Consider the following 27751-nt stretch of genomic DNA (forward strand, 5'->3'; position numbering starts at 1 on the left):
TGCCAAAAGAAAAAGGTAAAATTCCATGAGTAAAAAAATATTCATTGCAGCTCTTTTTTTTTTTTTTAGTGGCAAAGAATTGGAAATTGAGAGGATTCCCATCAATTGGGGAATGGCTAAATAAATTGTGCTATATATTGTGATGGAACACTATTGTTCTATAAGAAATCATGAGGAGGGTGGCTAGGTGGCACAGCAAATAGAGCACCAGCCCTGGAGTCAGGAGGACCTGAGTTCAAGTCTGCTCTCAGACACTTAACAATTACCTAACCCCATGGCTGAGCACAAACTAAAAACAAGAACTCATGAGGGATGGGATTTCAGAAAAGCCTGGAAAGACTTGCACAAACTGATGTTGAGTGAAGTGAGCAGAACCAGGGGAACATTGTACACACAACATGGGGTCAAGATCAACCATGATGGACTTGCTCATTTCATCAGCACAATAATCAAAGACAATTTTAAAAGACTAATGATGGAAAAATACCATCCATATCCAGAGAAGGAATGTAGAGTTTCAATGCAGACCAAATTATCTTCAATTTTTAAAAGTTGTCTTATATATGATGTTGGTTTTTTTCTTTCTAATGTTTTCTTCTGTTTGGATTTGATTCTCCCCTCACAACATCATCAGTATGGATCTATGTTTAGCATGGTTCTAGATGCAGAGCCTAGAACAGATTGTTTTCTGTTGGGGGGAGGGAGGGAAAGAAGGGATGGAGAAAAATGGAAAACCTAATAGCCTTGCAAAAATAAAATGGTTAAAAACTACTGTTGCATATAATTGGAAAAACAAAGTATTTAAAAAAAAAAAGAAATCATAAGGGATGGGAGACCAGAAAAGCCTGGAACAACTTAGATGAACTGATGCTGAGAGAACTAGAACATCATACACTCTACCGGGGCGTTGGGTGATTTGTTCACTTCAGCACTGCAATAATCTAAAAGAATTATGATGGAAAATGCCAACCATATCAGAAAAACTGCATTTTCCATTTTTATAAGTTGTTTTATGTAGTGTAACTTCTTTTCTCATGATTTATTTTCTTCCATTTGGATTTGGACTCTTCTTTCACAGTACTGATTACTATGGATGTGTGTTTACCATGATGGCCATGTAGAGCCTATGTTGGATTGCTTTCTATTGGGGGAGGGGAGAAGAGAAAAAATGGAAAGAATCTAAAAACTTTACAAAACTCGTGAATTCTATCGGTGCAGAGTGTTACAAATAAAAATATTAATTTAAAAATTGCATCCACAGAATCACGTTAGTGACAACTTAGGAAAGGAGTGACTCCAATGTAGTGATCCAGCCTTTCCACACCCAGTTTTTTTGGGTCTAGTGAAAGCTAAAGACTTAATATTATCGGATCACAACAGAATAAAAATAGCTTAAAAGTTTTGAAAACGAAGTAAGAAAACATCTCCTACCATTCAAGCTTTAAGACTATCGGTTGTGAAACCTTGACAAATTGAAATGAGCCTATGACTCTTCCACGTGAAAAGCTGATTCAAATGTTCATTTCAAATAAAGCACAACAAAAAAAATAGGAAGAAGACCTATTTTTCAAACTGAAGATCGCAGTCTCCGTAGAGACTGTCAAAAATTGCCAATGCCGACTATATTTCAAGTCGTCACGGCGGGGTATTGGGAAAAGTTTTCAATTAGCAATAATCGCGCCTCGGATGGACCTCATTGGCTACGATACTGCCACTGCGCAAAGCTGCCTTCCCTGCGCTCGGACCCGGGCCCACTAGCGCGGCCGGCGCTCTAAGTGTAGGCTGAGCTGCGCCTGCGCGCCGCGCACCCCCGGACCCCCCGGCTCCCCGCCCGGGGCGCACGCCCGCTCGGGGCTGCACCCACGGGGGGGGGCCGCCCTTGACCCTGGCCTCTCCGGAGCTCGCCCGAGGCCCCGGGAGAGCGCAGCAAAGCCTTCTGGGGGAGGCGGTATGCTAATCAGGCGCCCAGGGAAAGGGGCCCTTCGGAAGCTGGGGAGCTTTCCGTGGCCCCTGCAGTGGGCTCCGGCTCCCGAGCTCTCCCTTCCATTTACAGATGAGGAAACTGAGGCTGGGGGCACCGTTTGGGGGTCCAGGAGTTGTATGCAATGGTGGACTTGAACTTCGAGCTGCCCTAAAACTTGGGGATCACTCTGTATGATGTCATCGCACTGTCCCCTTGTAGTCATTTCGATGGACTTGTCTTAAAGGAGTTCCCAAATAATAATATATTAGAATTATATTATATATATATCATATTTTGCTGAACTTCTCTTAAAGGAGTTGCCATACAATAATATTTTATAATTATGTTTTATATATATATATATATCATATATATGCTGGACTTGTCTTAAAGGAGTTCCCATCTAGTTATATTAGAATTATATCATATTTTGCTGGGCTTGTCTTAAAGGAGTTCCCATACAATATTTTATAATTATATACGTCATATCTTGCTGGACTTGTCTTAAAGGAGTTCCCATAGAATATTATATTATCATTATTTTATATTATAGTATATCATATTTTGTTGGACTTATCTTAAAAAGAGTGCCTATATAATAATTATCACATTGTAGCATATCGTATTTTGCTGGACTTGCCTTAAAGGAGTTCCCATATAATAATGTTCTATTAGAATTATCTTATATCATACGCTAACTATATTCTCTATAATTAGATCATGAGATAATATGCAATAGATTTCGACTGAACAGAATTCAGGAAGAAGCTAGGCTTCTAGGAACAACGTGGAATACAACTCAATCCAAGCTTCGACATCATTCAGCCCACGGGACGAGTCAGTATAATGAGCACAGAGCAACAGGGTGCGGGACAAGGCGACGCAGCAGGACGCAGCGGGAGCGGAGGCGCGCCACGGAGGTCCCCCTGTGATGCCCACTCTGTGGCTCTCATTCTCTGACCCCTTAGGGCAGGTCCAGCAGCCGGCCCGTCAGCCGTGGCGGTGATGGCTCTGGACTCGGGAGTCCGGCGTTCAAGTGCGGCTTGGTGCCTGCCAGCTCCGTGAGCCGGGCGCACCGCGTCCCCGCGGCCTGCCTCAGTTTCCCCCGCTGTCAAACGCGGCGGTCACCCGGCCCCTGCCTCGCAGAGTGGCGGTGGTCCCCGAAAGGCGAGCGTTCAAGTGCGGCTCCTGACGCTGACCCCTGATCCCCAAAGCCCGGGGAGGATGGAGCGAAGGCTTTACCCTTCCCGGGCCCAGAACCCTCCGAGCGCGCCCCGAGCCCCGCCCGAACCGGACCCGAACCGGACCCGAACTCCACCCACCGAGCAGAGGGGCGGGGCGGGGCGGGCCTGACTGGGGCAGGGGCGGGGCGTCCCGCTGCCTTCTGGGAGCTGTAGTTTTCCGCCCGCTCCTCCCGTCCGGGCTCAGGGATTGGCGGACTACAAGTCCCAGGAGGGGGCGGGGCCCAGGCAGCCCCGGCCTGAGCTGTCCATGGCGCCGCTGGTCCCGGGCGGCCGCAGGTGAGTGGGACGGGGCGGAGGGCGGGTCTGTGCACGCGTGGAATCATGCTAAGCCTGTTTCCACCTGGTGAACGAGCGAGGGGGGCTTCCTCCTGAGCCGGGGGGCCTGCAGCTCCTCCAGATCCGCGCAGACAGCTGGGGCTCCGGGGGCGACACCCCTTACCCGCCAGGAGGCCTCCTGACCCCCAGGAGGGGCTCCGGGAACCTGGGGGACATTGCAGCCGCATTCCTGGGGGGCCAAGGTGGGCGGAGCTGGGAGGAGCAGAGCGGGGGGCAGGGTCAGACCGGCTCCCTGGGGACTCTGCGCAGTCCCTCTGTCTCTGTCTCTATTCCTGTCTCTCCGTCTCTTTCATATTTTATTTTTTCTCAATCACATGTAAAAACAATTTTAAACAACTTTTTACGTTCTAAATTTTCTCCCTCCATCCCGCCTCTCCCTTCTCAATGAAAAGGCAGGTCACTAGTCACATGCAGTCATGCTAAACCTATTTCCACGTTGTGAATGAAAACACAGACCAAAACAACAGGAAAAATTAAAAAAGTTTTAAAAAATAGTCTTTATTCTGTATTCAGACCCCAGTTCTTTCCCTGGACATGGACAGCATCTTTCATCATGAGTCTTTGTGATTGTCCTGGATCATTGTATTGCTGAGAAGAGCTGGGCCATTCACCAGTGAACCATCTCATGATGTTCTTCTTACTGTGCCCCATGTCCTCCTGATTCTGTTTATTTCATTTGCACCAATTCATAGAGGTCTTTCTAGGTTTTTCTGAGAGCATTCTACTCATCTCTTCCTATAATACAATAGAATCTCATCAAAATCATATACCATATACTTTATTTTTCTTCCTTAAGGAAACAGTTTCTCTTTCATCACTATACCATGGAAACAATGTAAAGACTAACAGACTGCCTTCTGTGGGGGTGGGGGAGGGAAGCAAGATTAGAGGAAAAAATTGTAAAATTCAAAATAAATAAAATCATAAATCATGACCCTAACTGATAGGCACCCCCCCCACAATTTCCAATTCTTTGCCATCACAAAAACAGCTGCTATAAATACTTTGTATATATGGATCCTTTTCTCTGCACTCTTTATTTAAGGTTTTTGCAAGGCAATGGGGTTCAGTGGCTTGCCCAAGGCCACACAGCTAGGTAATTATTAAGTATCTGAGACCGGATTTGAACCCAGGTACTCCTGACTCCAGGGCCGGTGCTCTATCCACTGAGCCACCTTAGCCGCCCCTCTCTGTACTTTTTTTCAAGGAAAATGCTACACCCAAGCCATATGGAGTAATAGATAGAATGTATTCATCTTGAAGGTACAATTTCACAATTGATTATTTTATTACAAACACCTAGCAAGGAGCTGCCCAGATTTACCCACTAGTATAAATGCCTGTTGACTGATTTGATTATTGATAAGATCAAAGGTTTAAATCAGAGGCTCTTAATCTAGGTTCCAGGAACTTGGCTTTTTTTTAATATATATTTTGATATCTATATTTTTAATAGAATTCTTTCCTTGGTAATCCTGTGTATCTGTCATTACATTTAAAACATTATGCTTGAGGTATCCATAGATTTCACCAGTATTCCAAATGGATCAAGGCACATAAAACTTGACTAAATAGATACAAGGTAGCCCCAAAATCTTAGTGGGGTATTGAGCTTTAATATTCAACTCTGCCTTTATATACATATATGCTTATAAACACACATTGCATAATATAATTTTATATAATTATGTGTTGAAATATTATGTGAGTATATATGTATTAGATCAGTCAACTGGCCAACAAACATTCAGCCAGGAACACAAAGAAAGACAAAAGTCAGTCCCTGTTCTCAAGGAGTACACAGTCTAATTAGAGAAACATGTAAGGGGTATCTAGGTGACACATTGGATAGAGCACCGGCCCTGGAGTCAGGAGTACCTGAGTTCAAATTTGGCCTCAGACATTTAATAATTACCTAGCTGTGTGACCTTGGGCAAGCCACTTACCCCTATTGCCTAGCAAAAACTAAAAAAAAAAAAAAGCAAAAGAGAAACACAAATAGCTATGTATACAAAGTTAAATACAGGATAAAATAGAGGAAAGCTTTCCATGTTAGGGACTGTTGTGTATGGGAGCACTGTAAATTCTCTTCACCTGGTGTCCTTGAGCGCTAGGGCCTTATCTTATTAAGTGCTGTGAGAGTGGATTAGAGACTGGGGAAGTATTTAAGCACTGGTATTTGGTTCAATAAACAGACCTTGGAGACCTTGGTGTAAAGGAAACATTTGTCTTCCTTGTCTCCAGCCCTTCCAATGTTCGCCTGGGGAAGATTGAGAGAGAGAGTCCAGAAAAAAGGACTCAACATTTCCTTAATCTAATTCCAGGGATGGAACCCTATTTGTCCTGCATTTTAAAAGGAATAGATACCTATAAAGTAATGAAAAGCAAGTTGTTCTTGTCAAGAAGGGCCAAACCCTTAAAAAAAATTTAGAATAAGAGGACTTGTCTATCCTCCTTTTTGCTACTTTCTGGGTTAGAATATCACGTTACAAGAAGTGCCCAACCTCAGTTCTGCTGACATGGATGAGAGAGAATGTAAACTGTGTTTTTGTATTTGCCTTTCTTACTGCCCCCAGTGACAGGGCCTGGCACCTCATAAATGCTTACAGATTGATTTTTTTCAGAACATTTTAAGTTTGTAAAACTCTAAAGAGTTTGTCTAGGGTGAACAAGTCCTTGAGTATTAAGACTTGTGGGGGCCGCTGATAAAGCACCGGCCCTGGAGTCAGGAGTACCTGGGTTCAAATCTGGTCTCAGACACTTAATAATTACCTAGCTGTGTGGCCTTGGGCAAGCCACTTGACCCCATTTGCCTTGGAAAAAAAAAAAAACCTTAAAAAAAAAAAAGACTTGCAATAGTGAGATTCCAAATGACTGAAATTCGTATCTGTTTTCTAGGGTACCCTTTCACGAGAGTGAGAACACTGAGAAAGCAAAACAAAATTTTGAAATAATTTTATTGATATTTTTAAAAATAATTACCTCTGCCAAAAACTCATCCCTTATAATAAAAAGGGGATCAAAGAAAAAGGCATCAAAAATAATAAGAAAATTCAATTTTTAAAAAATTTTATTTTGTTGTTGTTCTTACATGGGACTAATTATCTTTCTGTATCTCTTCTGTTCTTTTTCTCAGAGAACCATCCCTTATAATAGAGAATTCTTTAAAAAAAAAAAAAGAAAAAGTGGAGGGAAAAAGGGGGGGGAGCAACAAACAGTGATCAATACAGGGAAATTCCAATTTTTTTTAAGGTTTTTTTTTTGCAAGACAAATGGGGTTAAGTGGCTCGCCAAGGCCACACAGGTAGGTAATTATTAAGTGTCTGAGACCAGGTTTGAACCCAGGTACTCCTGACTCCAGGGTCAGTGCTTTATCCACTGTGCCACCTAGCAACCCCTCCAATTTTTTTTTAAATAAAATTTACAGCTACTTTTTGTTTTTCCATTTTCTCTATTTTTACCTATATCCCTGTCCTTTCCTTCCTCTTAACTTGTTTAATCAGTTTAATATTTGTACTTTCTTTTATATCATCACTGCTAAATGGAAGATGCTAACTATTCATTTTGGTGAAATGGAGAACCACCAGGCCTTACCATTTGCTCTGATAGCTGACTAACCCCTGCACTGTCCTCTTGGCTCTTCATGTAACCTAAAGGACCCTCGAGCCTGGCCCCGGATTTCCCCTTGTATCCCCAGTAATTACTTCCTCTGGGCTTTTTTTAATCCTTTCTCCTACTAATTTTTCTTTTACATACTATTTCACCCAGTAAGATTGTAAGTTCCTTGAGCACAGTGCTTTTTTCTATATGTTTTCCTGACTATGAACATGGTACTTGGGGCACAGTAAGCATTTTTCATTAAAGGCTTTTTCATTCACCCATCCATCCATCATATGTTATTTTAGCTAAAATTTATAATTTGTGTCTATTTCTGAGTTAACAGTTTTCCCCCATGGATTCTCCCTTCTGTTGACTCGGGTAGGCATCTTGATTCTATTGGTAAACTGTCTCTGAATCTCCAGGGAGGGTGGTTTCCTTCTGGGAAGCTTTCCCCTGGACAGATAGCTCAAGACTCACAGATGGCTTTTCCTAGTCTCTTCCTAATCTCATTCTAAACTTTTGGGTTCAACTTACTTTGGACCTTGTAAAAATGTTTACACATTTTTGTTCTTAGGAGTTAGAGTTAGAAGGGACCTTAATCCAACCCTCTCAATTTCTAGAGAAAATGAAGACTTCTAAAGCTCCATGACTATTCCAGGGCTCCTCAAGTAACAAGATTAACAGAACTGGTATTTGAACTTGTCAACCAACAATCATGACTCTTAAAAAAGACATTTGGATTAGTTTTATCACAAGTAATTTGTTTTATTACAAGAGAAATCAGAAAAATATGCATGCCAGGTTCCCTCTTGTACAGAGTAAAAAGGAAGCCAGTGATAGCCTTCAGTATTGAAGGTTACACTGGGAAGGGCAGCCCCCCCCTTCCCCAAGTGGACATGGCATGGGTGGGGAAAGGGATCAAATATGGAAACAGATTCTGTTTCCATTCCAAATCCAATGGTTTCTCAAATCAAAAGTTCCTAATCTGGAGACATATATCCTCCAGGAGTATGAGAAGTTTATCAAAGCAATATGAACCATTAATAAACAGTTAGTCCCTATTTTTTTTTTGTAAGGCAATGGGGTTAAGTGACTTGCCCAAGGCCACACAGGTAATTATTAAGTATCTGAGGCTAGATTTGAACTCAGGTACTTCTGACTCCAGGGCCAGTGCTCTATCCACTGTGCCACCTGGCTGCCCTCAGTCCCTGTTTTGTGACTTCACTTATTAATTCACTGATTAATTGATTTCAGAGTCTCATGGATTTTACCCTCCCCAACCTGTCAGCCTTGGGAGGCTTTATTTGAATTATTTGTATTTCCCAAACTGTGTCTAATGTGTTTTTTTTATCTCTCCCTAGAATGAGAATGAGCCCCCTGTGCATCTTCACCCCTCGCATTCTTCACCCACGGGGCTCCCACACAGCAGTGAGCACTTTTGTACCCCCTTGTCCTCCCCTGGACCAGGAGAAAGTTAAAGAGTTACAACACTTCATCTCCCTCTCCAAGAGACTCCTGGTAATGACCGGAGCTGGAATTTCCACTGAGTCAGGCATCCCAGATTACAGATCAGAAAAGGTGGGGCTCTATGCCCGGACAGACAGGCGCCCCATCCAACACGTGGATTTTGTTCGAAGTGCTAAAATCCGCCAGCGTTACTGGGCAAGAAATTTTGTTGGCTGGCCTCAGTTCTCCTCTCACCAGCCTAATGCTGCACATTGGGCCTTGAGCAGCTGGGAGAGACTCAGAAAACTCTATTGGTTGGTGACCCAGAATGTGGATGCTCTGCATAGCAAAGCGGGAAGTCTGCGACTGACTGAACTCCATGGATGCATGCATAGGTGAACTTGGGCTGGGCATGATCCAGGGCTGGAGAGTCACTAATGGAAGGCTATTTGAGACCTTCCTATTTGTGGGACCTCTGGGACAAAAGAAATCTAGTTAATCTCCCCCACATATACCCCAGAAAAAGAAAGGGAAAAAAATAGTCTTTTAAGACATAGTCAATCAAGTAAAAGATTCCCAGTTTGGTCCCCAAACCAATCCTTGTTATTAGTTATGTAATGGACTAGTCAGCCTTAGTTGTCTCATCTGACAAATGGGGTGTTGTGGAAGTCTATTAAAAATCTTTTTAGGGGCAACTAGGTGGCACAGTGAATAGAGCACCAGCCTTGGAGTCAGGAGGACCTAGGTTCAAATCCAGTCTCAGACACTTAATAGTTACCTAGCCGTGTGGCCTTGGGCAAGCCACTTAACCCCATTGCCTTGAAAAATCTAAAAAAAAAATCTTTTTAATCTCTCTGATACTAGCTATGTGACCCTGATCAAGTTGTAAGCTGGAGATAATGGCAGCAGTTACTTCCTGGGTTGGTGTAAGGATCAAAGGAAATATAGCATATAAAGTACTTTGCAAATCTTGAAGCATTATATAGAGGGTCCCAGAAATCTTAGTGCAGTTTATTTTTTTAAATTTTATTTATTTAAGGCAGTGGGGGTTAAGTGACTTGCCCAAGGTCACACAGCTGGGCAATTATGAAGTATCTGAGGTTGGAGTCCTCCTGACTCCAGGGCCAGTGCTCTATCCACTGTGCCACCTAGCTGCCTCCTTAGTGCAGTTTAAACTGATTTAGGAGGGCACTGAGACTGTGGGGAGTAAACTGTACTAATGCTCATGATGATGAGGACAATGATGAGGATAATGATGAAAATGAAATAATTCTCTTAAAAAACCCTTTCCTAGGGCCAGCTAGGTGGATAATTACCTAGCTGTGTGGCCTTGGGCAAGCCACTTAACCCCATTTGCCTGGAAAAACCTAAAACAAACAAACAAAATGACTCCTAAAAATGACTCTTGGGAAGGTGGGTGGGATGGATCAGAGTAAAGTCCTCTTCTTTAGGTGAAGGGATTATGAATGATACTTAAAGAGAACCAATTGGTTTAAATGAGAACATTTTCTTTCCTCAGATATTTGAGGGGTGGGGCAGAGAAATATAGATCAATCATACCACAATCTCTTTTTCTGCCCCTGAAGGGACTAGACTAGAGTTCACTTAAATTACCTCCTATTTAGGGGCAGCTAGGTGGCATAGTGAATAAAGCACCAGCCTTGGAGTCAGGATTACCTAGCTCTGTGGCCTTAGGCAAGCCACTTAACCCCATTTGCCTTGCAAAAACCTAAAAAAAAAAATTACCTCCTATTTTATTTGGATTATAAGAACTGTGGGTGGGACCTCATTGATTCCTGGAGGAAGAAGATAGAGATATGGTGTTACAATTGTGTCTGTATGCTAAGGAATCCAGGCTGTATTTTAAGATATCTTTTTTCTTATTCAGGGACAGTCATCTCTGAAAGCAAGGGGAAGTACACCAATTTGGCAGGCTCTCTCCTGTTCTCTATATCTCAATCTTTCTGTCTCCCTTAAGTTTTCTCTTTCCTCTCCCCAAAGCTAGAAATAGATTGCTATATTAAATAAAGTTGTTTCTGGCAGTCTGGTGCCTAATTGTGGATTGTGGTTTTGTTAATAATAGGTTTTTCTTCAACATCCCCTACTCACAAGTCTGTGAGGAGAATCTCTTGAGATAATCTGTGCAAAGCCCTATAGAAATGTGCACTATTATAAGAGTGAGCTAGCCAAGGAAAGTGAGAAGCACTGGTTGAAGAGGTTTGAGAAGAGTCAGGGAAGCCAAGAAAGAAAACATTTTGAAGAAGGAAACCTCTGCCCTTCAGAAGCTGAGTAGGGGACAGGATCACATATAGGGAACTCCCAGGACCTTCTGTTCCACATCCAGTCCCAGAGAGCTGCCTGGAGACTTTGCTAGAGACAGTGACACAAGACGGTCTGAGGAGCTGACATCTGAGTGAATGACCTTTTTCCAGTGGTTCTGACCTCGAAGAGCTGTAGCTAGAGTGAGACCAAAGGGACTCTGCTCCAGGGCACCTGCCTTGGTGGAGAGAGATGGCCTGGGCTCCCCCCCACCCCCGGGCTTCCCCCAGCATCACTTCACCATGGCATTCCTCTTCCAGTGCTGCCTTCTTCCCTGTCCTCCAGAGTTGAAAGCTGCCCCTTCTCTTCAGAGAAGGACTCAGACTATCTCTGGGGTCACCTGGTGCATGTCTTCCAGAACCAAATTTGCCACAGGCTCAAATCTATCGAATTAGTGAACTTTCCAAAGTGTATCTCCAAGCTTGCTTCTTCTGTCTTCCATCTAGGGTTCTCTGTTTGCATTGTGGAGAACAGACTCCTTGAGAGGTGCTGCAGGACAGATTTGAAGCCCTGAACACCACTTAGGGGGCTGAAGCCCACGGGGTGGCCCCAGATGGAGATGTATTCCTGACAGATGAACAGGTATGAAGTTTCCAAGTCCCATCCTGTACCAAGTGTGGAGGACCTCTGAAACCAGATGTTTTCTTTGGGGACACAGTGAACCATGACAAGGTGGACTTTGTACACATGCGTGTGAAGGAAGCCGATGCCCTTCTGGTGGTAGGATCTTCTTTGCAGGTACCTTGTGTCTCCCCTAGGGTCAGTCCAAGGGGGATCTGTCAGTCCCTGGATAGGAAAGCCTGGTTGGGTTACCTAGAAGGTAATTCACCTACTTTGACTTTATTTCCTGCCTCTAGCTAGAGGACATCATCATCAGCTGTCCCCTCTGCATCTTCTTCTCTCATGCAGGTGTACTCTGGCTACAAGTTTATTCTTGCAGCCCATGAGAAGAAACTTCCCATTGCAATACTGAACATTGGACCCACAAGGTCAGACCATCTGGCCTGCCTGAAGCTGGATTTCCGATGTGCAGAGCTGCTGCCTTTAATAGCCCCACGCTGACCAGGGCTCATTGCTCCTCACCCCCAAGGAGTACCTTTAGTACTGGACCTGAGCTGCTGAAGGTAAACCCTTTTATAGGTACTAAGTGCAAGGGAACATTAAGGGAGCCTGGATTGAGGACTTTAACCCCATAAGTTAAATGCAGAAATAATGAGGTAATGAAGTGTAGTGGCCTGAGGTAGGACGTCCATTCCTGTAGCTAAGACCCTGGTAGCTAAATGTTAGAGTGGATAGAATATTGAGCTTGGAGTCAGAAAGACCTGAGTTCACATCCAGTTTTAGATATTTCCTAGATGTGTGACCTTGGACAAGTCATCTAACCTTGTTTGCTTCAGTTTTCTCTTCTGCAAAATGAGTTGGAAAAAGAAAAGGCAAATTACTCTAGTGTCTTTGCCAAAAAACCCCAAAGGGAGTCATGAAGAATTGGATACAACTGAACACCAAAGGCAAGATCCTAAGCTTTTTTTTTTATTTTTATTTTTAGTTTTTGCAAGGCAAATAGGGTTAAGTGGTTTGCCCAAGGCCACACAGCTAGGTAATTATTAAGTGTCTGAGGCTGGATTTGAACCCAGGTCCTCCTGACTCCAAGTCAGGTGTTTTATCCACTATACCACCTAATTGCCCCCTGAGACTAAGCCTTTTAAGGGTGTCTGGTCACTTTGGTTTTAGGGTTAGTAAAAAGTGTTCTCTGATCTCAGGTCTCCCTTATTTATGGTCTATGTCAGACTTCTCTTCTCTTTTCTCATTATTTAAGACTCATTGACCTCTCTCAGGTTTCTTGTATTTCCATGATCTATGATCCTGTGACATTTATTTTGTTACTGTTTTTCCCAATATATTCTTATTTCATTAAATACATATAAAATTTTTTAAACTTTTAAAAAATTTTGTTTCAAATTCTCTATCTTCCCTCCCCCTCCTCAAAAATCTAAGCATTCTTTTATACCTTATCCATGTTAAGTATGTGAAGCTTATTTCTGTGTTAGTCATATTGCAAAAAAAAAAATGTAAACCAAGAAAAAAGTCCCAAGAAAAATAAACACTGCTTCAATCAGTGTTCAGACTCAACAGTTTTTTTTTTTTTTGGAAGTGGATGGCATTTTTTATCATGAGTTCTTTGGAATTGTCTTGTATCATTGGTCAGAGTGGCAAAGTCCTTTACAATTGATCTTCATTATAAATGTTGCTGTTACTGTGGGTACTGTTTTCCTAGTTCTGTTCACTTCACTTTGTATCAGTTCATGTAAATCTTGTGAGATTTTTCTGAAATTATCCTGCTCTAAGTATTTTATCACAAGCTCATATCACAACTTGTTCAGCCATTCTCTCTCAGTTTTCAATTCTTTGTAATGACAAAAAGAGCTATTATATTTTTGTACAAATAGTTCCTTTTCCTTTTTTTTCTGGACTTTTTTGGGATACAAATCTAGTAATGATATTAATAATTGGATCAAAAGGGCCACTAGGTGGCGTAGTGGATAAAGCATTGGCCTTAGAGTCAGGAGTACTTGGGTCCAAATCAAGTCTCAAGACACTTAATAATTACCTAGATGTGTGGCCTTGGGCAAGCCACTTAACCCCATTTGCCTTGCAAAAAACCTAAAAAAAAAATTGGATCAAAGGATAGGCACCATTTTGTAAACCTTTGGGCATAATTCCAAATTATTCCTCATAATGGTTGGATCCCAATTTTTCCATATCCTCTCCAATATTTGTCTCTCCAATATTTGTCTTTTTCCTTTTCTGATAGAATCTGATAGATTCTGGGGTTAGAAATAATAGATTTGCTAATCTGACAGATGAGGTGGTACCTCAAAGTTGTCTTAATTTGCATTTCTCTCATCAGTAGTGGTTTAGTGCATTTTTTCATATGACTAGAAATAGCTTTGATTTCATCTTATGAAAACTGCCTATTCTATGACTGTTTATAATTGGGAAAATGATTTGGATTCTTAACACTCTGACTCAGTATGCTCTCTATTTGAGAAATAAGGTCTTTATCAGAAAGAGTTATTTTAAACTTTTTTCCTCCAGTTTCCTGCTTTCCTTCTAACCTTGGCCACGTTGATTTTGTTGTACAAAGCCTTTAAATTTAATATAATCAAAATTATCGATTTTGCAATTTTTTTCTTTCTCTTTTTGGTCATAAATTCTTCCCTGATCCAAAGGTTTGACAAGCAAACTCTTCAATGCTTCCCTAATTTGCTTAGGGTATTACTCTTTATGTCTAAATTATGTACTCGGGGTGGCTAGGTGGCACAGTGGATAGAGCATCAGCCCTGGAGTCAGGAGTACCTGAGTTCAAATGTGGCCTCAGACACATAATAATGACCTAGCTGTGTGGCCTTGGGCAAGCCAATTAACCCCATTGCCTAGCAAAAACTAAAAAACAAAACAAAACACCTAAATAATGTACTCATTTTGATCTTCCCTTGCTATATAGTGTGAGATGTTGGTCCTTACTTAGTTTCTGCAATCTGCTTTCCAGTCTAACCAGTAAGTTTTGTCACAGAATGTTTATCAAACACTAAATTATTGTGGCCATTTTCTACTCTTTTGTGCATCTAATTTATTCCACTGGTTCACATCTCTTTTTCTTAACCAATATCAGGTTGTTTTGATGATTACCAATTTGTGATACAGTGTGAAAACTAGACACTTAACTACTAAGGCTGAAATAGGCTGCAATCTACAGTAGCAGAGGGAGTTTTCCCATTCTGGGAATTTTCAGGGATGAGGAAATGATAGAATCTTTTGAATATAACTATGTTGACAGGGAAACAATTTTAGATTCTCCTCAACTCTTTATTATATGTAAGCAGGTTGTGTTTTTTTTTTTCATATATATTAGAAAGATATTATATCTTTCAGGTCACAGGGGATAAAAAGACTACTTATTCCAAAGTGTGGCACATCTATATTTCAGGTTAGAAATAACAGGGTACTATCCGGTGGCTTCTAAGGACCTTCTGTCTTTAAACATGTGACCCTGACATCCTTTCCAAGTCCTGTCTCACCCTGGGGTTTTTTCTCATCTTTTCAGAATACCTCTGGAATACCTTCCAACCACCTCAATATGACAGATCCTATTTCTTGGCCAGTAGGGGCAACTCATGACCATGCTGATCCCTCCTGGTTCAGACCCTGGGGGCCAATATCCAATTGTGCGGTTGTATCTGCTACCAGTGCTTTGGAAATTGCACATTGTTTGGAGACTGGACATCAAGGAACGTCTCCATGTACCAGCAGCAGCTGAATTTAAGGTGGACAGCCCTGGTTGCAAAAGACACCCCCCCCTCAGAGCTGACCTTTTCATTCTGGTTTGGCTATGATCCTAGTACAAGCTTGGAATGGTCTCCATGGAGATTTGGGCAATGCTGCCCCTTGAGGAAAGGGTAGGATGAACCCTAATTTAGTACTACTACCTCATATAGTTAAAGTTATGTTTTAATTGTGCCATTTTAATCAATCAATAAAATTTTTTAAAATCTTTAAGAAAGTAATTTTAAAAATTAAAAAATGAGAGCAGATGAATTTTCATTAAACAAGGAATGGAAGACTCCTTTTCTCCAGCACACCAGATGCAAAGCATATAGGGGGTCATATTCTGTTTCAGTCCTTAACAAAAGGAGAGTTTGTGGTGGAAATCACCAGAGATTTCTCTTTGGTCAGAGACCAGGGCCAACCACCTGGCTTCAACCCCCAACTGCAGGAATAGAAACAGTGAAATTCCACTTGGGCACTCATGTTCCTTGTTTCTGCCCAGAAAGCAGTGAGCCTTCTCAGATCCAGAGAATCAGTGGGGACAGCTCAGACTTTCTAAACAATCTAATCAGCAAAGGAAAGAATCCAGGCCTCAGTCTAAATGGAAGTCTCCTGTCTGAAATGAGGGCAGGCAATCTGAGCCTCTTGGATGCATACCTGGGAAACCATGTGCCTTTCCTGAGATCACCAGTTTTTCAGAAGCACACTGAATGTTTTACCCAAACAAGTGAATATATTCTACAGGCATCGAATGAGTAAATGTCCTGGCAGCCCATGCAAAGTGTGGCTGTTGGCAAGCTGCAGTGTAGCCAGGCTGAAGCTGGGGAAGGGAAGGGAATGCCGAACTAGGAATGATTGGACAATGAGTCCACAAGAGCAAAATACCTGGAACCTAGGATTCCTAGGTCCTACCACTGTTCTTTTTTCTAAATTTTATTTATTTATTTAAGACAGTGGTGGTTAAGTGACTTGCCCAAGGACACAGGTAATTATTAAGTGTCTGAGGCTGAATTTGAACTGAGGTCCTTCTGACTCCAGGGCTGGTGCTCTATCCATTGAGCCACGGAGCTGGCCCCCTACCACTGTTCTTGATATAGAGAGGATCCACTTCTTTATCTGCAGAATATTATTTTTTTTAAAATGCAGCTTGACTTTCTGATATTTGGAAGAATGTGCCAGCAATTTAACTGGCCAACAGGGATCCATCTCCAGTTGATTAAAAAAAAGGTGGGTCTCAGGTAGGATTGCAGAAAGCAGAGTTGTCAGGGAGACAAGGTAGGCTCAAAACCTTAAGGCCTGGCCCTTTGAGTCACAAAACGTGGCTTCTGACTACCTTGGAATATTGACTTGACTATATTGGATACTTCATCCTAAAAACAAATTTTTAAAAAATACATATTTTTTTGAAATAAGAATTTTTTTGAAAGTTTTTGAAATTGAAAAATAGAAATATTTTTGAAATAAATTTTGAAAAAAAAATCCAATTTCTTTTCACTTGCAAATTCTTATCTGAGCCATGGTAAACCATGATTCTAGAGGACCAACTGGGAAATTTGCTGCCCACTTGCCCAGTGACTCCAAATATAGAACCAAGACCTAAGTTTTGGACAAGGTCAGTGTGAGAATGAGTTTTGCTAGCCTGGTCATTCTTGTTATGAGGTCCAGTTTTTGTTGGTGGTGGTAATGGTGGTTCAATAGGAAATAGGGAGAAGGAAAAATAAATGGCAACTATGAAAAAATAATAAAATTAAATTTCTTTAAAAAGGAGGGGACATAACCTCTCGAGGTGGGGTTCATTTTAGTCTTGTCATTCCCTGTCTGGTGCCCTGGGAGGTCAATAATCATTAGGTCCTGGGGATGCGAGGAAAGCCCTAATCCTGGGCAGGAGTTCGCCCTTTAATGGAGGCCTAACAGTAATAACCAATATTTATAAAGTGGTTTAAGGTTTGCTGTTCAGTCGTGACTGCCTCTCCATGGGCCCTTCGGGGTTTTCTTGGCGGAGAGTGGCTTACCTTTCCTTTGCATTTGACAGAGGAGGAAACCGAGGCAGAGGGTGCAGTGACTTGTCCAGGGTCACACAGTGTGAGGCTGGATTTGAACTCGGGAGACTGCCTGGTGCTCTAGGCGCCCCCTAGCGGCCGCTGGTAGAAATAAGAAAGGAAAAGGACACGTGGTGGGCGCTTAGTGGGAGATTCCGCCGTGATCCCGGGGGGCAGCTGAGGGCCGCCGGGGTCACGTGAGGGGCAGTACCCTTTAGCGGGAGCTGCCACAGCACCCAGCCCCCCCATCACCCCTCCCCCGTCTCGGGCGCGCGCATCTGCTCCCTGCGCCTGCGCACAGCTCACGCTTCCCCCTCCTCGGGCTGCCCCTGGGGAGCTCGGGTCACGTGGCCTCCCTACCGGCGGAGTAAAAGCGGAGAACCCCAGCGGTCCGAAGAGGCTGAAAAGACGGGCCAATAGGGAGAGGCGTAGCGGACCACGTGAGGAAGAGCGACCCAATCGCCTTTGGAGAGCCCCGCACGAGATTGGATCACGTGGTTCGGGAAGGTAAATATCGCCACGTGGCTCTCCTCCCTCCTCCCCCCCAGCAGGTTCTCCTCTCATTGGACGCCGGTCCCAAGGTGCCCCGCCCCCTCTAATTAACATTCACCAATCACTTCAAGGGTCCCGGGCCGGAGCCCCGAGTCCCCCCCGGGCCGGAGCCCCGAGCGCCGCCGGGCTGTTCCCTTGGGACGTGCTTGCATCTTGTCCCGTTTGTCATTCAGTAGCCCCCCCGGGGGGGGCAGGAGGGAGCCCCCCGGCAGGAAGCTTCTGGGGCTCCCGGGGCTCCCGGAGGGCTGAGGGAAGCCTTGCCTGGCCTTTCTTTATCACCTGGCTTCATCCAGGCCTGCCCTCCTAGGAGACGGGCCTGCCTTGACTCAGCAATATCCGTCTAGGACCCCAGAGGAACCAGTAATCTAGATGTGTGTTCATAGAAGCTCCGATCCCTCTGAAATAGGAGGGAGAGGCAGGGTGAAACTGCGGCTTTTCTAGGCTGACCTTGGGCTTCCCGAGGAGCATCATGTTACATGACAACAACCATCTTGCACCAGCCCTGGGGAAAATTTGCCTTCACCCTGGGAAAGTGCACCTTTCTGTGTCAACCTTGAGCTGATCAAAGCATATTGGGGGGGGATGGCTAGGTGGTGCAGTGGATAGAGCCCCGGCCCTGGAGTCGGGAGGACCTGAGTTCAAATGCGACCTCAGACACTTAATAATGACCTAGCTGTGTGGCCATGGGCAAGCCACTTAACCCCATTGCCTAGCCAAAAACAAAAGAATCAGCCTGTAACTGCATAAAAATATTATTTGTCCCTTATATTTCTGAGTCTTGAGTCTTTCTCGAAAATTCATTCAATACTGGAACCCTAAACTTCAGCAGCTCTTTTGGCAACAAATCAGAAACAGGGGATCCCTCTTTTGGGAAATGGCATGATTGTGATGGAATACTATTGTGCTGTTGAAAATAAAAGAAGATTCAGAAAAACCTGGGAAACACAATAGTATTCCAACGCAATCATTTTTTGGACATGGACCTTGTGTTTGCATCATTGAATGTTCCTTTTAAGGGCTTAGTGTTTCTTGGGGACAATATTCAAAAAATCACTTAAATTTGTCTTGACTAAAGTCCAGTTTGATGGAAACAAAGAGTTCATAAAGGTAAGTGTGGAATGAACCCAAAAAGGTGAATGGGAGCCATTTTGGAATTGGTTTTGAATGTCAAGGTGAAGGTTTTGGAGAATAGAGAGGCAGAAGCAGGAGAACTGAAATTAAGGAAGATTTTTATACCTGTCAAAAGGATGGATACTAATCGAGAACCAGATTGGAGGCTCGGAGACTGTTAGCTTTGACATTGGTGTAGTTTAGAGGGGATCAGGGCCAGAAATAAGGTAAAGACTGAGAAATGTTATTAGAACCAAGAAAGACAGAATTTGATAACTAATTGGGTGGGGATGAGGCCAGAGAGTGGGATGAGCTAACTTATTTCAGATTTTGAAAAATTGAAAAGATGTGAGACCCTTGGACATCATGGTTATAAAGTATCATGAGTTATCAAATATTCTTCTTTTTTTTTGCAAGGCAGTGGGGTTAAGTGACTTGCCAAAAGTCATACAGCTAGGTAATTAAGTGTTTGAGGCTGAATTTGAACTCAGGTCTCCTGACTCCAGGGCTGGTGTGATATCCACTGCACCACCTAGCTGCTCCTCAAATATTCTTTCTAACATGTTTTCTCATTCATTCATTCATTCATCCAGCTCACTCTTCAGATGTCACTTTTCCCAGGTGGAAACCAAAATTAAAGGATGCTCTCAGTTGCTAAGGCTGGTGCTCTCTACAGCCATGTGGGTAAGGTCAATGTTAACACCATCCCCCCAATTCTACCTCTTTGAGATGTCAGAACCTACAAAAGACTGGGTGGCAGCAAAACCTTTTGAGCACAATTGCTATGGGTCTGTGGGTCAGAGGAGGGGAACAAAGGGCTAGAACACAGGAAGCCTGTCAAGAAGTTGCTTTAATGAAGGTGACCATGTGTGGCTCTGAGGAAGGCGGCTGCCCCTGACGGGCTGGGGAAGGCGTCGAGTGTTTCTGGCCAGTCTAGCAGTATTTCTTGGTATCCAGGTCCTTGTTTTCTGGGTTGTATGGTGCCTTGGAAAAGCAGTTGGCAGCATTTCGGTCACAGTTGCAGATAAAGGTCTCACATTCATTATTTTTGCCTGGAGAAGGGAACAAAGAAAGAGCGCTGAGGTATCTGTCAAATGAACCAGCATGCTCTCTGCACTAAGAACCTGGAGGGGCCTTAGAACAGGGAAGGTCAGAGTTCAGGGGGGTTTTAGAATAGGAAAGTCAGAGATGAGGGGAACTTGGAACTGGAAAGGTCAGAGATAGGGGGGTCTTAGAACAGAGAAGGTCAGAGATGAGGGGGGTCTTAAAACAGGGAAGATCAGAGCAGGACAGGGCCTTGGAGAACATCAAATCCTGCCCTCTCAGTTTTGGAAATAGGGCTCTTTCTCCCCCATGGAAAGTGGCCGGGCCCTCAGAGGTCTGGCAAGACTTGGGGGTACTTACTGCTACAGGTGATCTGATTGTCAGAGCAGCTGTAGGAATACATCTCAGTGTAGGGGTTATCAAGGATGAACCTGCAGTCCTTCAGTTTCTTGGCTTCAGTATAACATTGATCGTGCGTCTGGCAGCACCTGAAGGGGAAAATGAACACTCGGTGCCAACCCAGGAGTCACAGGTATAAGCTGGGGGTACCTAGGTGGCCACTTTTCCCAGGCCCTTGCCCTAACTTCATAGGCCCTAGGAGCCTGTAAAGGCCATTCCTCCAGACACTCTGTAATTCCATGCCAAGACCCTTTGCCTTTCCTCTTTGCCCACCCAGGGTTCTGGCTCTCCAGTGGGCCATCCCCTCCTAGCATTTTAGCGGTGGCAGCTACAGAACAGAGAACAATAGATTGGAAAGATGTTAATTCCTGGGGGCTGGAGTGACCTAAGGACCAGACCACAGGTGAGCAGGTAGCAGTTGAGGGTTAACTCTCCCCTCTGTTTGAAAGGAGCTCATTGATTGAATGATTGGTTGATTAAGCCACTCTTCCCCAGTGGCCAACCTAGTAATACACCTATCAGAATTTAACTGTTGATCTTACTATTATCTTATTTTTATATATCAGGAAACTGAGGCTGAAGGAGGTTTAAGTGACCAGGATCATAGCACTAGTAATTGTCTGAGAAGGGATTTGAGCATCTGTCTGCCTGTCTTCAAGCCTTTAGTTGTCCCACCACTCTACCTGAGCAGGGATTAAAAAGCAAAAAGTACAAAATCTTGGGGCAGCTAGGTAGCACAGTGGATAGAGCACCCGCCCTAGAGTCAGAAGGACCTGAGCTCAAACACTTAATAATTGCCTAGATGTATGACTTTGGGCAAGTCATTTAACCCTGTCACCTTAAATAAAAATTTTTTTAAAAAGTACAAAATCTTAATCTTATAGCTGGGGGGGGGGGCAGTGGATAGAGCACTGGCCCTGGGAGTCAGGAAGATCTGAGTTCAAATCCAGCCTCATTAATTATTAATTAATAATTACTCAGCTGTATGACCTTGGGCAAGTCAACTTGACCCCATTGCCTTGTAAAAACTAAAATAAATAAATAAATGAACAAAAAAAAATCTTATAGCTGGAAGGAACCCAAGATTGGAGCAGTTCAGCTGTGATCCTGTTTACTGACTCCAGGGCCTGAGACCTGAAGCCCATCCATCCTCCTTCTCTTCCCCTGGCTACTCACCTGTCCAGTTGATCCACAGGGGTACCGCTCCCTCCCAGGCCACAGTAACATCCATAATTGTTGTAGTCCAGCAAGGGGTTACTGCTAGGAATGACACATTTGATCATATTTCGGAACTGCCACAATGCCCGGCTTCTAACCTCATAGGCAGCGGTGCCCACTGAAGAAGAGAAGATACAAGAATAAATCATCCTGTTAGCTTGACAGCAATTGAGATCAAGGTCACTGATTTAGTCCATAGGATCATGAGGCTTACAGCTGAAAAGTCATCCTAGAAGCTACTTATAAAGTGGCTTTAGAACTTTAGGTATCCATGAAATTATTGTGGAAAAAAAAAACCCAAACCAAAAAAGTCAATTTTAATAACTATTTCAACAGAATCAGTTTCCCTTGAAATCTTTTATATTTTATTTTGTGCATTTAAAAACATGGTTCTGATGGGATGTCAAGGGGATTCTCTAAATTGGGACTGGCCCCCAGTCACACAGCTAAAGGTGCTGTTTGGTATATCGAAAAGCTTATTGAATCCCGAGTCAGGAGCATCTCAATCCTGACCACCATGATATGGTTGCTTAGTTGTATCCAACTCTTTGAGACCTCATTTGAGATTTTCTTGGTAAAAATATTGGAGGTGTTTGCCTATTTCCTTCTCCAACTCATTTGACAGGTGAGGAACCTGGGGCAAATAGGGTGAAGTGACTTTCCCAGGGTTATACAGCCAGACTGACTTGCACTTAGATTATTATTATTATTATTATTTTAGTTTTTGCTAGGCAATGGGCTTAAGTGACTTGCCCAAGGCCACACAGCTAGGTCATTAGGAAGTGTCTGAGGTCACATTTGAGCTCAGGTCCTCCTGAATCCAGGGCTGGTGTTCTATCCACTACACCATCTAGCCACCCCAGATTATCTTGACACTTAAGTTAGCTCGCTACCCACTATATCCACTGCCTCCTCCCAATTATTTAATTATTCAGATGCATACCTATAGCTCTTATTTCTTTTCTTTTTTTCCTTAGGTAATGGGGTTAAGTAACTTGCCCAAGGTCACACAGTTAAGTAAATATTAAGTGTCTGAGGCCAAATTTGAACTCAGGTCCTGACTCCAGGGCCAGTACTCTATTCACTGCACCATCTGGCTGCCCCCAATAACTTATTTCTACTGTACTCCGAAGTTTCCAAAGGTAATTTGACTTTCCTCACAATTGCCCTGTGAAGTGGGTTTTGCAAATGTGATTTTTCACATTTTTATGTTACAGAAGAGGACAATGATGTTGTGAATGTCTTAGCAGTTCTCAGTATTTCAGTGATCCAAGACAAATTCAAAGGACCAGGATGAAAATTGTATTCCCCTCTAGAGAAAGAATTAATGGAGTCTGAATGCAAATCAAAGTTGACTTTTTTTTTCCCACTTTGTTTTGGGATTGGGTATTTTGTTTTGTTTTTTGGTCTATGTTTTCTTTTACAATGTGGCATGACCACACATGTATAACCTATATCAAATGGCTTGCCTTCCTAGTGAGGGAGATGGAGAAAGAGGGAGTGAATTTGGAACACAAAATTTAAATAGGAATTCTGAAAATGGTTTTTATATAAATGAGGAAAAATAAAAGAATTTTTAAAAAGGGCAGAAAAGGACATTGAAGGTCAGAGAGATTATGGGACTTTCCTGTGGTCACATAATTCATAAGGTCTGAGGTAGGGTTTGAGCTCAGGTCAAAGGATGATGATGATGATGATAAAATCTAATAATTATATGATACTTAAGCTTCATAAAGCACTTTACAAACATCATCTAATCCTCCTGATGATTCCAGAATTGGAAGGGACCTAGAGATCCTGATTTTACTGGGAAGGAATCAGAGGGAGGGGACATGAGTTATCCAAGGTAAATGAGTCAGATTGAGCCAAGATTTGCAGGTGTTCCTGGGATCATTAGGACCTGGAGCTGGAAGGGCCCTACATGATAGTCTAGTAACTCTGGATCAGAAGACTGGTTTACATCCTAGAGCTGCCACTTACTCTCTGCATGGCCTCTCTAGCCCTTGGTTTCCTCATCTGTCAATAAGTGTGTTAGCTTCAATAAGGTCTCTTCCTGCCCCAAGTCTGTGAAGGTGAAGAAATTGGGGTAAAAGAAGCCACAAACCAGTGCCAAGAGGTCCTTCTCCCTCTCTCTGCAAATTTTGAACCCTTTCCCCTGAAAACCACTTTGTCTTTGTTTTTGTTTTTTTTAATAAGGCAAACGGGGTTAAGTGGCTTGCCCAAGGCCACACAGCTAGGTAATTATTAAGTGTCTGGGACCGGATTTGAACCCAGGTACTCCTGACTCCAGGGCTGGTGCTTTATCCACTATGCCACCTAGCCTCCCCTCACTTTGTCTTTGGACCCAGCCAAGGTTCCTGGGGGGAGTTGATGCAATGCCTTACCTGACAGGAGAACGGCCAGGAAGAGGAGTTGCATGTTGTTCTCAGGTAAAGTGAGCAAAAATGAAGACCTGTTTGCCATGGAGCCTGCCTTCTTATAGCAGATGCCCCTCACCCCAGTGATAAATGAATAGTGTTTATTCTTCTCTCTGCCAATTCTTTTTGCTGACCTTGACCAGTTCTTCTGGGAAATTCTTAAGCCAGGGTCCAGGCTAGGCTCGATTAAAAAGAAAAATTACACATGCAATCAATATTGGTAGATCCTGGTACTTATCTATAACATATATGTAGAGATACACATGTATATGCCAACAGGGATGGGGATGGCACTAGACCTGGAGATTTTAGTGCAGAGAGAATTAAGTCCCTTTGCCCCTGCAAGCCAAAGAGCATCTCTTTCATAGAGAACTGACCTATCCACTATAGCACTTACTCAGGTTTTACACACTACCTGCCTCTAGTTCACAATTAAATAAATTTTAAAAATAAAATGAAAATAAAATGCATATCGAGACCTACAGTTTCTCATAAAATCTCTTTTTTCCTGTTCCATTATGTATATGGAGGAACCTGTTTTGTTTGGTGTTTTTCAAATTCAGGAAAAAAAATATTTAAATTAAAAACAAACTCAATGCCAATCATTTTGGAGAGGGAAATTACCTATATGAAATACTCAAATAGCCTCTCACCATCCCCCTTCCCTCATCTTTTTCTGACTCTCAGCCCTTTTTCCATGAGAGGACTCTAGCCTCTGAGCCTTGAAACTTGGCTCCTTATAGCCTTGAGAAGACTAATTTTGAAGTAGCAAATACCCTCCTATCACATCCAGAAAAAGAGAAAAAAAACCCCAAAACCTCAGGATCCCCAGGGAACCCTGGAGAAAGGCATTTCCCAGAGGCCATTTTAACCATGCCCCTTTCCATCAAAGAAAAAAGGGTGAGATGAGATCCTTAGAGTCAAAATGCAAAATCTAGGCTCTACTACAAGTCCCCTTCTCTGCCTTGGTCAAAGAAGAAAAGTCTTCCAGTTTACCCCGATTGAAAGAGAGCTGGGGACAGTTAGGTGGCACAATGAATGGAGCACCAGCCCTGGAGTCAGGAAGACCTGAGTTCAAATCTGCCCTCAGACACTTACGAATTGCCTAACTGTGTAAACTTGGGCAAGTCACTTAACCCCATTGCCTTGCAAAAACCTAAAAAAAAAAAGGAAGGAAGGAAGAAGGAAGAAAGAGAGTATAGAGCTGGAAGCAGTGTGTTCAACCAGAGAGGAAGAAAGGACCAATGACTTAAGCATCTAGAATTTCCCACTTTCAGCTCAGATTCTCAACAAGGGTTGGATTCTAGGTCTCATGATTACAGATTGGCCAGAAGGAGAAAATACTCAAGGAGGCTAGAGAGCCTTTTAGAACAATGAGGGCTTGTCTGGACAGCCCAGTCCCTTTAGAGAACAGTCTGGGAAAGTTTCTATGATGCAGCCACATTTGTGGGGACATCAGGATGGTCCTGTTCTCCACATTTCAGCCTGAAATCCCCACATTCACCTGTTCCCAGGACCCCTAGGACTCAAGACCAGGGTGGACCTCAAAGGTCATCTAGTCCAGCTCCTTTATTTTAAACACTTGATAACTGAGGTCCAGAGGGGAACATGGCTTGAAAGTTTTCTGCCTCTGAAATCTAAGACCATTTAGATTCAACTCTAGTTACCTTAATGTTCATAAAACCCTTTACAAATATTATCTGATTCAATCCTCCTAACAATTCTGTGAATTGGTGTTATTATCATTATCATTTTTACAGATGAGGAAGTTGAAACTAAGTGAAGTGACTTGCCCAGGGTCACACAGTTAATAAGTCTTTGAGGTTAGATTTGAACTCAGATCTTCCTCTATCAGCAGGCAATCTCTCTGTCACAAAACTTATGTGAAAACCAGGTTTATTACAAGAGGAATGAACAAGCATGTGGAACCCAAAGAACTCACAGTCCTTAACACCTGACTCAATCTATCAACATTTATTAAGTGCCTACTGTACTAGCTATTACTAAGCTCTCTAGGGATAAAAAAGAGGCAAAATACAGACCCTGGCCTCAAGGAACTTACAATCTATTGGGAGAGAGACTACATGCATAGAAATATATACAAAGCATATATGAGATAAAAATAGGAAATCATTAATCAAGGGAAGATAGAATTTTGTTTTGGTGAGGCAATTGAGGTTAAGTGACTTGCCCAGGGTCATACAACTAGTAAGCATCAAGTAACTAAAGTCACATTTGAACTCAGGTCTTCCTGACTCCAGAGCTGGTGCTCTATCTACGCCACCTCTACTTGTTCCAGAAGGCTGTAGAATTAAGAGAGTTTGGGGAAGATTTCCTATAGAAAGTGGGATTTTAGTTAGGGCTTAAAAGAAAGTCAGGGAGGTCAGTAGGATGGGCTGAGGAGAGAGAATATTCCAGGCTTGAGAGGCAGGCCTTGCTTCCAGGCCCAATGCTCTCCTCCCTGTTCCACCCTTTGTCTCTATCTTTCCTTGGGGGGGGGGGGGAAGATATTAATAAGCTTTTTCATTTCTCTGTAAATATTAAGAAATATTTACTAGTGAATGATTCTCATTAATATTTTCTCTCAATACTCAGAAAGACTTGTGAGGCAGCTAGGTGTCTCAGTGGATAGAGCACCTGCCCTGGAGTCAGGAGGATCTGAGTTCCAATCCAGCCTTAGACACTTCATAATTACCCAGCTGTGTGGCCTTGGGCAAGTCACTTAACCCCACTGCCTTGCAAAAGCCTAAAAAAAGAAAAGAAAACAAAACAAAACAAAAAGAAAATTGGATGAAAATTAAGAGTCTAAAATTAAAATTTGCAACCAAATCATCTAACAAATAGTGACTTGTGTCTTCTTTCCTATTGCTTGCTGAGTTTAGCATCATAATAAGAAATGGTAGTTCCTTCCCTCTGGGACTTGCTAAATTAAGACCTCCTCTCTGCTCAACCCTTAAGAGGTAGATTTAAGGATTCACCCTTCTCTATTAAAAAAAGGATTAAGATGCCCTTGTTTTGGGGAGAGATGTCTTTGTTTATTCTTGTAGAATAGTTAAGCAAAATATGGTCCAGAAGGGAATGAGACAGCATCTAGACAACTATTCTGTGATGTTAACCTCAATATCTATTTTTACATATTGTGATTCCTAAGACCAATACCAGTCCTGGAGTCTGGAGGACCTGAGTTCAAATTTAACCTCAGATTCTTACTTGCTTCATGACCCTGAATGAGTCACCTAACCTTGATTGCCTCAAAAACAAAAACAAAAATAAAAACAAAACAAACAACATAAGACTCCAAAAATCATTAACCCTATCTGTTTTGGGGACAAGAGGCATCAAAAGGCTCCAAGGAGGACTTCTCTTTAAGCCAGAAATATCTTGGATATGAATGATAAATATAATGATTTCTGGCAGACTTGAGCCTAAAATGGAAAGTATTCATGGGTTGTGGGTTTTTTTTTTTTTTTGTATACTCTGATGTTCCTGAGTCTCAGTTTTCTCATGTATAAAATAAGGAGATTAGACAGGTAGGTCTCCTTCCCACTAAACCCCTGGGATCTAGGGATTGATGATGTTTGTCCTTCCTTCTTGAATAAAGACCATGATATCAAGGAAGAGGACAAATAAGTGAATTGGATTTGGGGGGGGGGGGCTCATTTTTTCCTCAGGAGGCACCTGGGTCCATTGGACAGATATGAATCAGGATGACTGGAGATGACCCTGGATAGGAGGCAA

The 27751-nt window shown here is 42.8% G+C and overlaps 2 protein-coding genes and 1 non-coding gene across 6 annotated transcripts; 1 reads left to right on the top strand and 2 right to left on the bottom strand.

Annotated features, from left to right (window-relative positions):
* Window positions 1–1585: 1585 nt before the first annotated feature.
* LOC141503879 (U4 spliceosomal RNA) lies at window positions 1586–1726 on the bottom strand. The gene has a single exon (XR_012473161.1). It is a non-coding gene; the product is annotated as a U4 spliceosomal RNA (small nuclear RNA).
* Window positions 1727–3431: 1705 nt separating this feature from the next.
* On the top strand, window positions 3432–16575 carry LOC141501733 (NAD-dependent protein lipoamidase sirtuin-4, mitochondrial-like). Of its 4 annotated transcripts, none has more exons than XM_074206002.1 (4): window positions 3432–3483; window positions 8505–11646; window positions 11818–12032; window positions 15014–16575. In XM_074206002.1, exons 1-2 carry the CDS (start codon window positions 3455–3457, stop codon window positions 8986–8988), a joined length of 513 nt encoding a protein of 170 aa, XP_074062103.1. In that variant the 5' UTR covers window positions 3432–3454; the 3' UTR covers window positions 8989–11646; window positions 11818–12032; window positions 15014–16575. The 4 variants fall into 4 exon arrangements, with proteins under 4 accessions (XP_074062103.1, XP_074062104.1, XP_074062105.1 ...); XM_074206003.1 differs by having other exon boundaries at window positions 8505–11628; XM_074206004.1 differs by having other exon boundaries at window positions 8505–11490.
* A 3192-nt stretch (window positions 16576–19767) lies between these two features.
* Window positions 19768–24088, bottom strand: PLA2G1B (phospholipase A2 group IB). The gene is made up of 4 exons (XM_074200907.1): window positions 23981–24088; window positions 21555–21714; window positions 20340–20467; window positions 19768–19987 (listed from the first exon to the last, which is right to left on the bottom strand). Exons 1-4 carry the CDS (start codon window positions 24057–24059, stop codon window positions 19869–19871), a joined length of 486 nt encoding a protein of 161 aa, XP_074057008.1. The 5' UTR covers window positions 24060–24088; the 3' UTR covers window positions 19768–19868.
* Between the last annotated feature and the right edge of the window lie 3663 nt (window positions 24089–27751).

This window comes from Macrotis lagotis, chromosome X, assembly GCF_037893015.1.
Source record: "Macrotis lagotis isolate mMagLag1 chromosome X, bilby.v1.9.chrom.fasta, whole genome shotgun sequence".
In the NCBI taxonomy this organism is placed as follows: Eukaryota; Metazoa; Chordata; class Mammalia; order Peramelemorphia; family Peramelidae; genus Macrotis; species Macrotis lagotis.

Bases quoted from the DNA above. Each gene is read 5' to 3' on its own strand.
- LOC141501733 (XM_074206001.1), top strand. From the start codon at position 3,455: ATGGCGCCGCTGGTCCCGGGCGGCCGCAG. The intron at 3,484-8,504 runs GTGAGTGGGACG...ATCTCTCCCTAG, and splicing joins CTGGTCCCGGGCGGCCGCAG to AATGAGAATGAGCCCCCTGT.
- PLA2G1B (XM_074200907.1), bottom strand. From the start codon at position 24,059: ATGGCAAACAGGTCTTCATTTTTGCTCACTTTACCTGAGAACAACATG. The intron at 20,468-21,554 runs GTGAGTAGCCAG...TTTCCCCTTCAG, and splicing joins CCTGTGGATCAACTGGACAG to GTGCTGCCAGACGCACGATC. The intron at 19,988-20,339 runs GTAAGTACCCCC...TCCCTTCTCCAG, and splicing joins CAATCAGATCACCTGTAGCA to GCAAAAATAATGAATGTGAG.